The sequence below is a fragment of the Capsella rubella genome, unplaced genomic scaffold (genome assembly GCF_000375325.1).
Source record: "Capsella rubella cultivar Monte Gargano unplaced genomic scaffold, Caprub1_0 scaffold_4, whole genome shotgun sequence".
Classification (NCBI taxonomy): Eukaryota; Viridiplantae; Streptophyta; class Magnoliopsida; order Brassicales; family Brassicaceae; genus Capsella; species Capsella rubella.
This window is the reverse complement of record NW_006238920.1, coordinates 2,506,175-2,521,345: the sequence shown is the minus strand read 5'-3', so window position 1 is coordinate 2,521,345 and position 15,171 is coordinate 2,506,175. Positions and strand designations below refer to the sequence as shown.

The 15,171-nt window shown below is 32.7% G+C and overlaps 3 protein-coding genes across 5 annotated transcripts; 1 reads left to right on the top strand and 2 right to left on the bottom strand.

The window, feature by feature from the left end:
- Window positions 1-4,357: 4,357 nt before the first annotated feature.
- Window positions 4,358-5,094, bottom strand: LOC17888941. 2 transcript variants are annotated; one of them, XM_006295118.2, is made up of 2 exons: window positions 4,939-5,094; window positions 4,358-4,859 (listed from the first exon to the last, which is right to left on the bottom strand). In XM_006295118.2, the coding sequence occupies exons 1-2, from the start codon at window positions 5,025-5,027 to the stop codon at window positions 4,505-4,507; spliced, it is 444 nt and encodes a 147-aa protein (XP_006295180.1). In that variant the 5' UTR covers window positions 5,028-5,094; the 3' UTR covers window positions 4,358-4,504. The 2 variants fall into 2 exon arrangements, with proteins under 2 accessions (XP_006295180.1, XP_023640492.1); XM_023784724.1 differs by having other exon boundaries at window positions 4,358-4,856.
- Window positions 5,095-8,888: 3,794 nt separating this feature from the next.
- Window positions 8,889-9,578, bottom strand: LOC17889185 (RING finger protein 11). Its single transcript, XM_006295843.1, has one exon. The coding sequence runs from the start codon at window positions 9,576-9,578 to the stop codon at window positions 8,889-8,891; it is 690 nt and encodes a 229-aa protein (XP_006295905.1).
- Window positions 9,579-11,953: 2,375 nt separating this feature from the next.
- On the top strand, window positions 11,954-14,450 carry LOC17890487 (probable protein phosphatase 2C 22). Of its 2 annotated transcripts, none has more exons than XM_023784918.1 (4): window positions 11,954-12,424; window positions 12,703-12,903; window positions 13,021-13,232; window positions 13,660-14,450. In XM_023784918.1, exons 1-4 carry the CDS (start codon window positions 12,248-12,250, stop codon window positions 14,234-14,236), a joined length of 1,167 nt encoding a protein of 388 aa, XP_023640686.1. In that variant the 5' UTR covers window positions 11,954-12,247; the 3' UTR covers window positions 14,237-14,450. The 2 variants fall into 2 exon arrangements, with proteins under 2 accessions (XP_023640686.1, XP_006294374.1); XM_006294312.2 differs by having other exon boundaries at window positions 12,697-12,903.
- Window positions 14,451-15,171: the final 721 nt, after the last annotated feature.

Here is a 15,171-nt window from a genome sequence, read left to right as displayed (position 1 = left end):
AATGGTTTTAATATTGATCATACTTATAATGATTTTAAACCATTGTCCAAAATATTTGACCGAGTGTAGTTGAGTATTATATGTTCGTTTTGAAAAATTCAAATTGCAACATATGCAAAAAAAAGTTAAATTTTTATTTAATATTTATATAATATAATATAATATCATAAATTAAAAATAATATCAAATAAAAGTGAAAGAAGAATAATATTTTTTAAATAGACTGTATTAAATTAGTTAGAGAAATATTAGTAAATCCTATAATTAGTTATGGAAATAATATAATCCTAAAATTAGATTTGGAAAGTATCCGGTGTGTGTATCCAAACCCATTAATCTATCCAACTTTAAAATATCCAATTACAAATTTCGGGTAATTTTTTGAAATTGACCCGACCCGACCCGAAAGCACTTTTTGTACTTTTCTTTTACTAATATAGGGATTGGGAAAGGAAAGGCAAAGGACTTGATCAAATATTTGTTCTAAATACAACCATATTCGTATGTTAACAAGACATTTATATTGTTTGCATGTGTAGCTATGTGATTTTGTGTATATTTTGTGTAGCTAACAATTATTATCATAATTGATAATCCCATCCCAAGTTTAAATGATGGTATGCATATAGTTTAATCTCCAAGTTTTCATAAATTAATAGCATTACCTTGTTATAGTTGTTTCAAGTTGGATTAAAGCTTAAGAATTAGCTCATTAGATTTAAGTGTAGTAAGTAAATTATTAGAAATCAAAAAAAAAAAAAAAATCTGATCAACAGCATCAAATAATTTAAGATTCGATTTTGATATATTTTAACGAAAGAGTAGTAACCAACCACACAAGATTTAAAGCTGCTTAAAGAACAAAAACAAAATAGCTAAGGTGGGACAAAAACAACTAATATCCTCCGCCAGCATATGATTCGACCACCACTCTTAACGTGGTCTAACCACTAAGCCACCACCAACAAGACTAAGGCCAAGACTCTGGTTCTGTTGAGGCTGCCACTCATGTAGATATTCATTGTCATTGTTGGGTTCTTTAAACCCAAGCCAACTTTCCATTAATATGATATTGTCCGTTTTGGTCCCATAACTCAAGCCCGTACGAATTTGTTGAGCTCCTTCCTAAAAGGCCTCATAGTAATTAGAATTGAATTTGACTTATATAATAGAAACTTCTCTTTCTAATCTTCCGATATGAGATATTGGTTTGTATTCCAATAGTCATCACTAAAACTTTGGTTCATCAAAGGTTCAGATTTTCCATATTTTTGAATAAGCTCTCTTTCAGATTCCAAACGGCTTGTCCGGTTCATGACAACAACATCTTTACCGGAAAAATAGTTAAATTCAGGCAAGTCATCATCATCAATTCATCATCATCATCACGAGCCATGGTCGCTGGACCAAAACCAGGTGGCACGTCATCTATGAGTCCTTTTCTAGGTATTTCTTGTTTTGTGAGTTATATTGTGGTGGGTTTTTAAATTGTGGTCTTCTCCATACAACAACACCTATAAGACCATCATGTAAGGATTTCAAGAAGTCAAGTTGGTTTCTTGGAACAATCTTGTTTAGAATCTTTGCGGTTTTGCCACCGGTTGGGCAAAGGTAAAGCTCAACTCCTGAAGCCGGTTCTGCAAATCCTACCCTCTCATCTTTAGCGTACAAATCAACCACCTGTGTAATTACGTAATCACATTTCGCAAACTTGTTACATTTGTGTATAATTAAACACATCTACTGAGTCAACTACCGACGCTCATACCTCGGAAATGTTGTCTTGTTCGGTATTTGAGCACTCTTTTCTGCAGATGAATGACATAACCTGAAGCACATAATCAAGCTTTATAATTATAAGTACACATGATGGATAAAAGAGTTTTGCAGTGACTTAACAATATCAGACACAAGAATGACTAGCTTCCTTTTTTGACCAAGAACACAGCTTTCCATGAATGTGTGTACAATAACAAGAAGAGTCAGGATACAAGGTAAACGTGTGAAAAATATACCATAACAGCACGACTCTTGGAATTTGGAAGCTCGCGGATAAACTTTTCGAATGCATCTAATCTGACTCTACCCTTGATTTCAAGCAACATAGGCCACTCTTTAGTAGTAGTCTTTTCGCCACTGTCAAGAGTAAGAATCAGGTTAGTAAACATGGTATTAATAAATGTTTTTTTTTTTGAATAATCAAAGAGGTTTTGGGCCGAAGCCCATACATCCTCTCAGACCCGAAACCGAAACATGTTATATGGTTTCGTCCCAAGCGCTACTCGAACCGGCGACCTCTAAGCTATTGCCAGAGATGTTTACCAATTGAGCTATTAGCACTTGGTTTTAATAAATGTTTTAACATGTCTCTATCAATTAATTGTTTGTCTCTATCAATTTCACGACACTTCTTACACTACGAACAATGTTCGGCAATGGACCTATCACCTATGTCCACAAAATAACCACTTGGTATGACTAAGACAACATTTACAACTACTTCGATACTCGTTACCTCCACAGATAACTAGCTACACACAGTTCTGAACCAAAACATTTGATCACCACATGTTCCAATACACATGTGTTTCAGCAAGTAACTTGACTCGCCTACATGCATAATTCCCCTAGTCAATGGAATTAGGTATAAGATATGAATGCATGGAGCTTGGATTAGACTTTCATGGCCTAAAGTTCAATTTTCGTGATTCAATAGTTTTTCTTTCGTACCAAATATTGAAAATATATATAGGAAAAGTGCTTAGGAACATAACTCAAGAAGTGTTTGTCAACAAAAAAAAACTTTTGAGAGTCAAGTTTGGGCAATGTGATTGATCGATCTTGTGCTGGTATTGTATATTACAAGCTAGTTCGTCGGAAGCAGATTCAGTTCCAAAGCAAATCAAATCGCGAACATGGGAAACTCTTGTTGTGTCAGGATATGCAAGATGTGTAATTTTATGGTAGGCAGCTACTAATTAAGGCTTTACCTGAATCATAGGTTTCAAGAGAGAAAATGACACAATCTTTAACTCTTGAAGTATCACGTGTCAGTGGGGCCCGCGAATAGTGCATAAAGAAGACAAAGGACTGTCCCGTTTTAATGTATGTTCCAAACTTTTTTTTTTCTTTTTAAAAAATTAAATTGTGGGGACTTTTGTTAGATATGTCAATGCACATAGTCTTAGTTAAACGAAGTAAACAACATTCTCTTAAGTGGTCCTAACTACAACCCATTTAGATCATTGGCAGCGGCGGTTCCCCACCCAGTCTTCCACAATTTAATTTTTTTTAAAAATGAAAAAAAAAAAAAAAACGGGACATACATTAAAAAAGGGACGTCATTTGCCTTCTTTCTTCATTATTCGTGGGCCCCACTAACACGTGGCGGCCCGCGATTGGTTGTTTTAATAAAAAAAAAAAAAAAAAAAAATTCTTAGGACAAAACCTAGTCCCAACCAATGCACATAGTCTTATCATCTTAGTATAAAACAACAAAATAACAATTTTCTCCTTTCCCTTGACTTTTTTTCTCCGTTGACCTCTCTTTTTATGTAGCAACGACCACTTCTTGTTCTTCATCTAATATTCAATCTTCTTGTTCTTCATCATCTTGTCATTCTTGTCTCTAAGCATCTTCTCTTTCTCAAATGCAGGCTTAATCGAAGACTCATACCTCAACACTATATAAAAGTGTTGAACAAGTGATGTGATCCAGACTTATGAGCGATTCTTGAATCTTGATTACTCACAACTTTCCCGTTACTCTTTTCAGCTGGTTGTTAAATGCTAGCTTGGACAGTTCACATTGCACAATAAATATGAGTGCTAATAGCAAGAGGCAAGAGTTTGGTACTTGGTAGTTGACCAACTCTACATGCACCATTTTCGAGATTCTGATAAGCTTGTCTCAAACAAGTAATGAAGCAAAACTATACATGTTTTGACACAAAGATAGATTATGAGGCCGAAATAAAACCTAATGGTTGGACTGACATGGACTCTGAATCCATAATGGGCTGGCTCATTCGAGTATGGAGTACTTTTATTTTGTACTACACGCATGTACTACTTCTTTGTTTCAACTTAAATCCAATAGAGTACTACTCCAACACACTAACCAGGAAGCTCCCAAAATTTTGGTAGACGGACGAAAACGAATCGTGCAAATAATAAACATCTCAATGAATTTTAAGTTAATGTAGATTTAAAACACAAATGTTGGTGAACAAAAAAAATAAAAAAAAAAACAAAAAACAAAAATGTCATCCTCTTAAAGAACAATTTGCATGAATTTGAACACTAATTTGATTTGTTCAAATATATATATTTCTTATGCAATATGTAATCCATTAGAAAAAAAAATTATATGCGAACAAATATATAAAATTTTAATTTATTTACAGTGTTTTTTTTTTCTGTGTATTGTAGTTGTTTCTAATTGACTTTTATAGTACACGTGCCTAACAATTTCCCCTAACACGTCACGTAATAAACTTCCAATTTAAACGGAGAAGCAACCAGCTCTGCGGACACGTGTCACCACCGCGCCAACCGGTGGCGCGTCACCCTTAGCTATTCCGGCTAACTCCAAACGTCGATGAGCTGACGGGCGAGGAAGATTCTCCGGTACGATGGTCTCTAGCGAGTTCTCAAGCCAAGGCGGACAAGTCCTTTTGTCGCTCCACCTCCGCGGTGGCGGTGCCGCCATCTCTTTCGCCGGCGAATCCACAACCGCAGCTGCAACCGATGCCACGTCACTTATCTGAATTGCCCCGATCAAGACGGTCGCCGCTACGCCTAAGACAAGAGAAGACTTGTTCTTCCGTGGCTCCGTCACATCCTCTCTTGTTCTCCTACTAATCAAATTAAAAAGAACATAATGAACTTTGATCATGTGAAAATGATCATGATAGAAGAAGAAGAATAGATATATACCAAGAGATGTGTGATGGTTTCTTTAATGATTGTGTAGAGTTTGAATCTAAGAGAGGAAGATTTAGACAGAAGCTTATTCTCCCTGCCATTGTTGTTCTTGTTCCTCTGTTTTCGTTTTTTTCTCTTTAGAATCCAACTAAGGCAAATTTTATTTTATTCTTTTCTTCTCCTATATATATATATATAACTAAATTCGACCCCTACAAATGTATAATAGACAGTTTTAAAACAAAAATAGGAAATTTATCATGAAAATTTTTTAAATATTTAAAAAGTTACTCAAACATCTTAATGGAATATATTTAGATAATTATACATAAATGAAACCATAAACATTATGGGAAATTGACCACAATTTTATTAAGTTTGTACCATTGATAATTTAGAAATTAATAAAGTAAACAAATAAAAATATACTAAAATATTTTTTTTTTTGTTTGGGTTATTTACTCGAAGATGTCATTATTCGTCAGAAAACATTTTCTCAACAATACTGTTGATTTTCAACGGCAATTTTCATAATGTTGTTCATATGTGATTGATCACACTCGATATAATAAAAACCTCTACAATTTTAATGTATAACTAGTTTCTTACATGTTGATTGGTATTCCGATAAATTTACATATTATGTGGAAAACTAAATTTTATCGATATAAAAAAGGTAATAAATGTTTTTATGTATGTTATATCAGTTCAATTCAAAAAGTATAGTTTTTTCTCCTAGATGATTAACATAATAACAATTTATATAGAATGATAAGATCGTTGAAGTATTTTAATTGCTGAAATTATGTAAAGACAAATCAAATGTTTGTAAGAAGGCTATACACATATCAAGAAGATAAATACAAAGATTAACTATACACACTTATTATGTAAAAAATAATATTTAAATACACAATTTGTCAACAAATGTTAAATATTTAAAATATTTACAATATACCAAGCATGTGAGTCAATCAAGACAAAACTAGAAGTAATTATAACTAGAAATGGCAAAGACAATAAGCCAAGATAAGAAAGAACAAAAATAACATGATTAAGGGAGATACAAAACTAGATTAGTCCACTTTCATAGTTTAATTCATATCCTAATCATGTAATTATACCAAGTATTTTTTGCAACTAACAATGATAAGGAATCAATGAGATTAAGAACAATAGTCACAAATCACATTGTGTATAATGGTCGTTTGTCGTTTAATTTAAATATATAACATACGCATGAAGCGGCTATTGAAGCTCTTCGGTCTTGATTCATGGCGCTTCAATGGCCACTCCCTCACCCACAATTAAAGGAAATATATATATATCACTAGTTAATATTAAAAATTAGATACATCTTCGATATATAACCAAATAGATACATCTTCGATATCTAATCAAATAGATACATATACAAAGCATCAAGCATATTGTTAAATAAGTAGCTCGCAACATAAGCGTATCGTAAAAGGTAGTTAGAGATTCTCCTAGATTTAGTTTACTCTATATATGTAATCTTTAAACTTCAGTATGAATACACAAAGAAATTCATCGACTTTGTTTCTCTTTATCTTGATACTTCAATAGTTTGTGTCACTATATATTTTAATGCGATAATAGAAAATAGTGCATTTTCAAAACAAAATTAGAAAACTAGTATATTTACTACTTAATATTAGCTAAAATTTCACTATTTTTTACTGTTTGACTGATCTTACATCTAAAATTGTCTCTATAATTTCTATTTCACATGTCTTCTATTTTACATAGTGAATTCTACTATTTATTTTCTTTTTAATTCTATATAATAGATGAATATATATTCTGTTAAGGTTCTAAAATGTATTAAAACTAAATTTTAATCCACAGCCGCAATACACCGCGTGACAACCTTTTTTCGTCGTATTTAGGGACAATTTATTTTATCAAGATTTATAATTTTGCCACTCTCACTTTGACTTAATTTTTTTCTAGTCAAGTGCTATATAATGCAATTTCTCTTTTATCTTTCAGATCAAAATTTAGTTATTTAAAGCCAAAACTAATAAACCATTAATTTAGTAAAAAAAATTGAAACTATCCATTTAATTAATTGTATTTAGACAAAACTGTTAAAAATAACATATATGGCCGTGTATAGCACATGAGACGTACTGGACTAAACTCCTAATTATTTTACATTCATTTAGTTATATTTTGAGTCTTTGACTTTGTTTTAGATGTTTGTTTTTCCAAATTGAAGAAAGCTATTGATCAAGTTTCATCAATTAAATATCAGTTTAGTGAAGTTATTTATTTTTATTTATTATAGATCTTTCGTATAGATAATCAAAACATTTGGAAAATAAATATATGCCACATTTGATTTACTAAAATTATTTTGACTTTTAACTATAACTTTCACAACAACATTTATCAGGCTTGCGTTGACAGGGGATCAAAGCATAAGCATGATCTCTACATAAAAAAGTCGCACATCTCTCTTCCAGCACGACATAAGATTACTTATGTCGTCCTGCACTGTGTTACACGTTGTTTTATTCCATAACTTTTTTTTTATCAAAAACATTAATCCAATATATAATTTACTGAAAACATAACACAATTTTTTTGTTCATATATTTATTACACAATTTTTTGTTCATATATTTATTATTAAATGAGGATATAGTAATAAACCAATATACATGCAGTTGTCATGCGACGATTAACATAAGATACGGTTAGGAGGACAGTTAAAACAAATGAAATTAAACTTTTTGTGGTGATAGCCATTTTTCTAATAATCTCTTAACTTTTTTCTTCTTATTTGTTTAGTCTTTAGACTACTGATTATATACATATACACAAAGGAATATCGAGGAAGTATTTATTCAATTAATTACTGGTCCATGCATGTGTATCAGGAAAAATCTCTATGATTGGTATGTTTAGGAATTGGTCTTTATGTTGTAGTTATTATAGATATGATCATATTAATTTTGGCAAGTAAGATATATGGTCTTGTAATATAGAAGGACACACATACATCATATTCAACTCCAATTATCCTGGACCGTTTCTATTTACAGCTTGATTGGTTGTTGCTTTGAAATCTCTTCACAATCATATTTTGGTCTACATCTCAATATCTAAAACAATCATACTTTACAAAATTATTTTCTTTTTTTTTAATCACAGCTAAAATATTTTTTTAATAATTTTTTGACTGTAAAAAACCATTTTTCCTACAGCACATATTTTTTAGTTTTCCAAATTTTTAATTTCAACAGCTCAAATACTTTTTCAATAAATCTAGAGGTACATCAAAATAATCTTAAAATCTACACAAGTCACATAATAATAACCATGATCTCGACAAAGTGATGCTTTTGGGTCTCCCTCCAGTTCGACATTGTCCTATTCTATAGAACTGATAGAAGTATTGTAGATCATGTCTACAATTATACAATGTTGTACATGAAATATTAGTCGTGTTCATACGACAGTGAACATAAGAGACTTGGCATTTTTTGAATCCACCATCAGCATCTTCAGGTTATTGATGATCATCAGTAAAGATGTAAAGGATTCAACCTTTTTGTATCTTGTTAATGTAATTTGCGTAAAACTTGAACCGAATGTTTTGTTCTAACTATGGTAACATAGAATCTAGCTAGAAGAGCCTACAGTTTTTTCATTGTGTTTTATAACTAAAAAGAGAAGCTATTCACAGTCCGAAGATAGACTATTCAAAATCTGTTTCACCACTCAGACGATACATATAGCTGCGATCTTGTTCATCGTCGATCGTTATATGAACTTGACGTTATAGTTTACTCTTAAGGTAATATAGAAACAAGAAGAAATTATATAATGCGAGTTTTTCATTGAATTTTTAAACAAAACAAAAAAAAAAACTCTTAAATGAGTCTATTTAGTTTCATTACAAAACATTAAAACCAAAGCATAGAGCCATATGACTAATGACTCTTTTGTTGCACTGCTCTACGACAGATAGGGCAAGACCTACACCTCATTAACCACTTTCTGATACATGCTTCATGGAACCGATGCGAACACTGCGACAGTTCTCTAATGTCCCATTCACTATTGTCGTCACCGGTGCAAAAATCCTCTAAACAGATGGAACATGTGGACTCGTTTTCTTCATCCGCAAGGCAAGAACCAGGGCTCACTGAGATCACCTTTTTGGTAAAAACAACGTCAACGGTCATGAACACCGGTTGTAAAAGTCCAACGCTTAGAGCCGCACGAGCTTCGATCGCGTTAGCTATATGTATGGACGAGGGAAGATCATGGAGACGAGAATTGATGAGTGGTATGATATGAAAGGCAGAGAACTCGTGGTCTAAAAGATTCAAACATATTTGAGGAGTTGGGGGAGGTGGTGCAGGATAAAACCCAGTACAAGTGATGGTTCTGTCGGATTTGTCAATCACAAATTCGGATTTGTCAGTCACAACATTGGATTTGTCAGTCACAAAGTCGGATTTGTCAATGACAAATCTCTTGAATCGTCGAGAGAGGTTGATGCAAACAGTGCTGAAGATGGAACCAAAGTTTAGGGTGAAAGAAGGTAAGGTTGAGTAGGTTTCCCAGAGCGGTTCTGTATTGATATGGATATCGATTTTCACATCTCCAGACTCCATTGTTAAACACAAACAAACTTACCAAAGCAGACACAACAAGAGATGAAGTCGTTAGGTTTTGAGATGAGAAGAGAGAAAGTGATTGCTGATGTTGTTATTTATAAGTATGAGAGATTCTTGAAATTTCCTTTTGTTTTTGGTAAGTTTCCTTTTTGGTTTGGGTTTTACCGAAACTCTGTTTTTGTTGTTGTGATTTACCTTTTCCTATTCGAACTAGTAGATTGGAATTAAAATTCTTTTGTTTACTTCCATTTTCTAACCAATCAGAACTTGTGATCTAATCAAAAAATTAAAATAAATTTGAAGTATTATTTATATGATAAATTAATAATATATCATTGGGTTTTGATTTTACAAGATTACATGTTGGTTTACGTTTATAAAAAACGGAATAAGGTTTAGATTTTAAGTTTACAAAAACAAAAAGTTTAGATTTTACAATTCAACAACATTTTATGTCGGTTTGGGTTTATAAATGATGGTTAGGGTTTATATTTCACAAATAAACGAGAATATATTCCGGTTTGAGTTTGTAAACGAAGATTAGCGTTTATATTTTAAATTAAATTAAATAAAGTTATATGTTGATTTAGGTTTATTAAGGATGATTACGGTTTAGATTTTGTAACCGAACAAAGATATATGTCGGTTTGGATTTATAAATAATAGGAGGTATTAATATATCGATTTGGGTTTATAAAAGAAAAAGAATTAGAGTTTAGTAAATGAGATTATAGTTAAATTCATAATTCTGTTAATGATTTTATTTTAATATGTTTTATTTATTTAATTTAATATGATATGACGCAGTTTAATTGGATATAACAAAATGTGGATGATTTAATAAAAAGGTTCACAAGTATTCCTCTCCAAGATTTGGATGATTGTGTAGACTAAATTAGAAAATAGTGATAGGTAATTTTAGTCGGCTTGTTATATGGTATGTAATGGGTTGGTGTGGTCAATTACAAAACTTAACACATCGAAATATCACACCCAACTATGTACATATCTCTCTGTAACCTAAAGCCCAAAGAATGAACTTGAGCTTGACGACCCATTAAGGCATTAACATTGGAAATGTTAGATCCATACCAAAGACACAAATTGAAACAACAACAACAGTCGTGAATACATTTGCTACCTCTAAAATAAAAAACGTACGCGTATCATGGCATTGTGAAAACAAACTTATTTGATAATGATAGACACATTAGCATGTGTCATTACATGCTCCCACGTCAACAAGCTTCTTGTCGGTCAGTTTAATTAATACAGAAACAAGTAAACCATCGTTGTCGTGAAAAGATCCACACAGAAAAGTTTGTAATGGCGAAATAATTTATATCCGAATATTTCCCAAAAAATACTATGAAATTTATAGTTATAGTTAATTTTGTATTAGTAGGAGAGTTGTTTAAAACACCACTCGTTCAATTTAATCTAAAAAAAAATAACAATTTAGTACACGACCAAAAAAAAATAATAACAATTTAGTATTTTAGACTGTCCATTAATTTTTTTTTGATTTAGAGGTTTAATCTGGTATTGATAGCTATTCCGAAGATTAATCTAGAGAAAAACATATAAGAGAATAATTTAGATAAATATGTAAATTATCAGTAAAAAATTAAAAAAAAAATAATTCTTCAAAAATAATTCTTCAAAAATAATGTAATAAAATCATATTGAAGAATCAGCATTTCAAAAATATAAATAGAAAGCTCGACCAACAATAAAAATTGTCCATATTTTTCTGTGCAAAAATCTTATGCTCAAGCTTGTTCAAGCGAATTAGACCTCTTTTATAAACTTTTAAACTTTTCTTGATCAATATAAAAAATCGTTTACTTATATCTCTATTATTAAGTTGTCTCATTCCTTTAAATTTTCAATTAAAATGAGGTTATCAAAGAAATGTATAAAAATAGCAGAAAAATTAAATATATATTTTTTTTAAACTAACAATTATGAAATTTTACACATTATGAAATTTAAATACTGTATACAATATTTAACACACTAAAAAGTATTTCTTTTCAAAATAATAAATCACTTCAATTCTAAATATCATTATACAAATTAATAAAGAATTGAAGCAATTTTTAACCCATAAATTATGCGAGAAAGATATATATCAAAATCCGATTTAATCAACTAAATAAAAGTAATATATTTAAAATTTTATCCCATGTTTCCTTTCTTGCTATTTTTCAAAATATTATGCTTACAAAATGTAAATAATATGTTGACAAAAAAACAAAATGTAAATAATATATTCTATTTAAAAAGGTATTAATACGCCACCGTTTTAGTATTTTCACTTTTTCACGTTAAACTTCCTTTTTGTTTCTTTGCCTTTTAATAACCGTCGGACTCGTATTTCTCGCCTCCGCCGGCGAACAGCTTTCACATCTCTCATCTCTCTCTCTCCCTTCGCGTGTTCTAATTTGTACCACAAAACCCTAATTTACTTAAACCCTAAAATTCGTGCAACCCTTTAAACAATTGCTTCAATTTCATCTTCGATTCCGAATCTCTCATCCACCACAGCTACATTCCACGTTTCGAAATCTCGTTTTTTCAAATCGACTCGCTGACTCGTGAGTTGACTCGTAAGCTCTAAATTTGTTTTTTGCTTTTAGAAATCTATTTAACGATGACGCGATATGGAAGAAACTAGAGGAATCCCTGATCCGGAGAATGGGAGTTCGAGTTACGGCGGTAAACCGCCGAATCCTCTCTCCTTCTCTTCTTCCTCCGCCGCCGTCTACAGGCAAAGCTTCGACGGTGAGCGATCGTTGGCTCCGTGTAATAAGAGGTCGCTTGTTCGACACCCATCTCTCGTAAGATCCCTTTTTCTCAAAGTTTGATTTTTTTTTGGTGCTTTTGGGTAATTCAGGTTTTTTATTAAATGTGATATCTTTGTGTATTGATTGTTCAATTAAGTTGTGTTTTGATCATTATTAGTTTCCTAATTTGCTTTGAATCAATGAAAAATTGAAACTTTTTTTCTTGAATTGTGTATAATTAAAGACAGCAATTTCTGGTTTTTAATGTGTCATTATGAGATGTTTGAGTGTTGAGGTTTGTGATTCTGACTGCTTGGTTTTGGTAGGTGAAGACGAAGGTGTCAGATATATCTGTTGAGAATGAGTTTACTTTAGAGAAGAATAACTCTGAGTTTGTTCCTGCTATGCGTTCTGGAGCTTGGTCTGATATTGGCTCCAGGTCTAGCATGGAAGATGCTTATCTATGTCTTGATAATTTCATGGATAGCTTTGGACTTCAGAGCTCTGAGGCTGGTCCAAGTGCCTTCTATGGGGTATGTTCTTTCTTTACTTTTCTTGGTTTTATGTACTAACTAAAGCAAACCACTTTGAAGTTAAGAATGGTTTGGAATTGGAATAGTGGAGTCTCTTATTTATTTTCTTTGTATTAGGTGTTTGATGGACATGGTGGGAAGCATGCAGCTGATTTTGCATGTCACCATATACCGAGGTACATTGTCGAGGATCAAGAGTTTCCTAGTGAAATCAATAAGGTGATGTCTTCAGCATTTCTTCAAACAGACACTGCCTTCTCAGAGGCTTGTTCATTGGATGGGGGACTTGCTTCAGGAACTACTGCTTTGGCAGCTATTCTTTCTGGGAGGTTAGCTGATTCAACTCTTATTTGATTTTAAGTTACGTTTTATCTAAAATCTAAAAACTCTAATACCTAAGACTGCGTAGGTAGGCTATCAATTTGCAACACATTCTCTTTGTTTTGTTTAACTAGTTGTGTGGTCATCTTCGCCCATATTAGTTGTTCTCTACTTAGCCTTTACATCTTGGTAAGGTTATGACGAAAGTATTGGAGAATAGATGCATGTTATCGCCAACTGTGTAGTGTGCATAATCTTGACCTTGAGCACAAACCTGGACCAATTCGCTTGTAGATGTACTCTCTGCCCCTATTTGCTACTGCTATAATGTAGTTATTGTCTCAGCTTTACCTTTTGTCAAAGTTTGTAGTATATTGACACACAAATACAAATTAGGTCTTCTAGTCTCTTATATGCTCTGTTTTGTGGGAACAGGTTGTTGGTGGTAGCAAATGCTGGAGACTGTAGAGCAGTCTTATCCCGTCAAGGAAAAGCCATTGAACTGTCAAGAGACCACAAACCCATGAGCAGTAAGGAGAGAAGACGCATTGAGGCATCGGGTGGATATATATACGACGGCTATCTAAATGGGCAACTTAATGTGGCTAGAGCGCTTGGGGACTTTCATATTGAAGGCATGAAGAAGAAGAAAGACGGTTCTGGCAGTGGACCTCTCATCGCAGAGCCTGAGCTCATGACAACTAAACTAACCGAAGAGGACGAGTTCCTAATAATTGGGTGTGATGGGGTTTGGGATGTGTTCATGAGCCAGAATGCCATAGATTTTGCTAGAAGGAGACTACAGGAGCACAATGACCCGCTCATGTGTAGTAAAGAGTTAGTAGAGGAAGCTATAAAGAGGAAGAGTGGGGATAACGTGACTGCGGTGGTTGTGTGTCTTCAGCCACAACCACCACCGAACTTGGTTGCGCCGAGGTTGAGGGTTCACCGTAGCTTCTCAGCTGAGGGTTTAAAAGATTTACAGAGCTTCTTGGATGGCTTGGGGGACTAATTGGGTGACCTGGGGTCCTGAAGATGGTGACGAATGATTGTTTTGTTTTTGTTATTTTCTTACAATTTATAGTTTGGGTTTCAGAGGTTTTGTTTTGTTACTTTCTTGCAAATTGAGTAAACTTATAACATGAAGCGGCATACAATAATTTATTGTTTGGTAGGATATATTTATTCTCACTTTTGCTTAATAATATTTCTGCTTCTTCAGTCTCGTTTGTTTTGTATGATCGGAATCTTGTGGAAGGACATGCCTTAGGTATATGTAGTCGCCTCTCTTTGTTCATCTAGACTACGATTTAAACATAGAATTAATAATTAAAATACAATTCTTAACAATCTAAATATAATTATGCAATTTTAAATATTAAACAAAATTGATAAACAAATATAACTTAAAAATTTACAAAATTTAGTTACAAAAAATTGTATCGCGGTGTACTTCGAGTTAAGTTCTAAAATTAACAATCAAAATACAGTTAGACAATTTTAAACACTAAGTAAAACTAGGAGTGTTAAAACGGGTTTATTCGGCCCGTGTACGTCAATGTTCGTTTATGTCCATTTGTTTATGTACGTGTCCATTTATGTCCGTTTAATTTTGTAGTCTGTTAGTGTCCGTCTATTTAAAACAGGACATTTACTTAAGCATGTCAATCGGGCTGACCCGGCCCGGTCCGGCCCAAAACTCTTAAAGTCCTCGTATATTTGAGCCCGACCGGGCTTGGCCAGGAAAATATCCGAGCATATATTCCAAAGCTCGGTCCGGCCCTAACAGGACTACAGAGCTTTTTCGGGATTTTTTGGGTTTTATTTACGGATAAAAAATCAACTTATAAGTTCATAACAGTTTTTAAAAAACAATATTTAAAGGTATACTATAAAAGAATGCATCAAAATTTAAATAATTTATCAATATTTATTACAAATAACTTA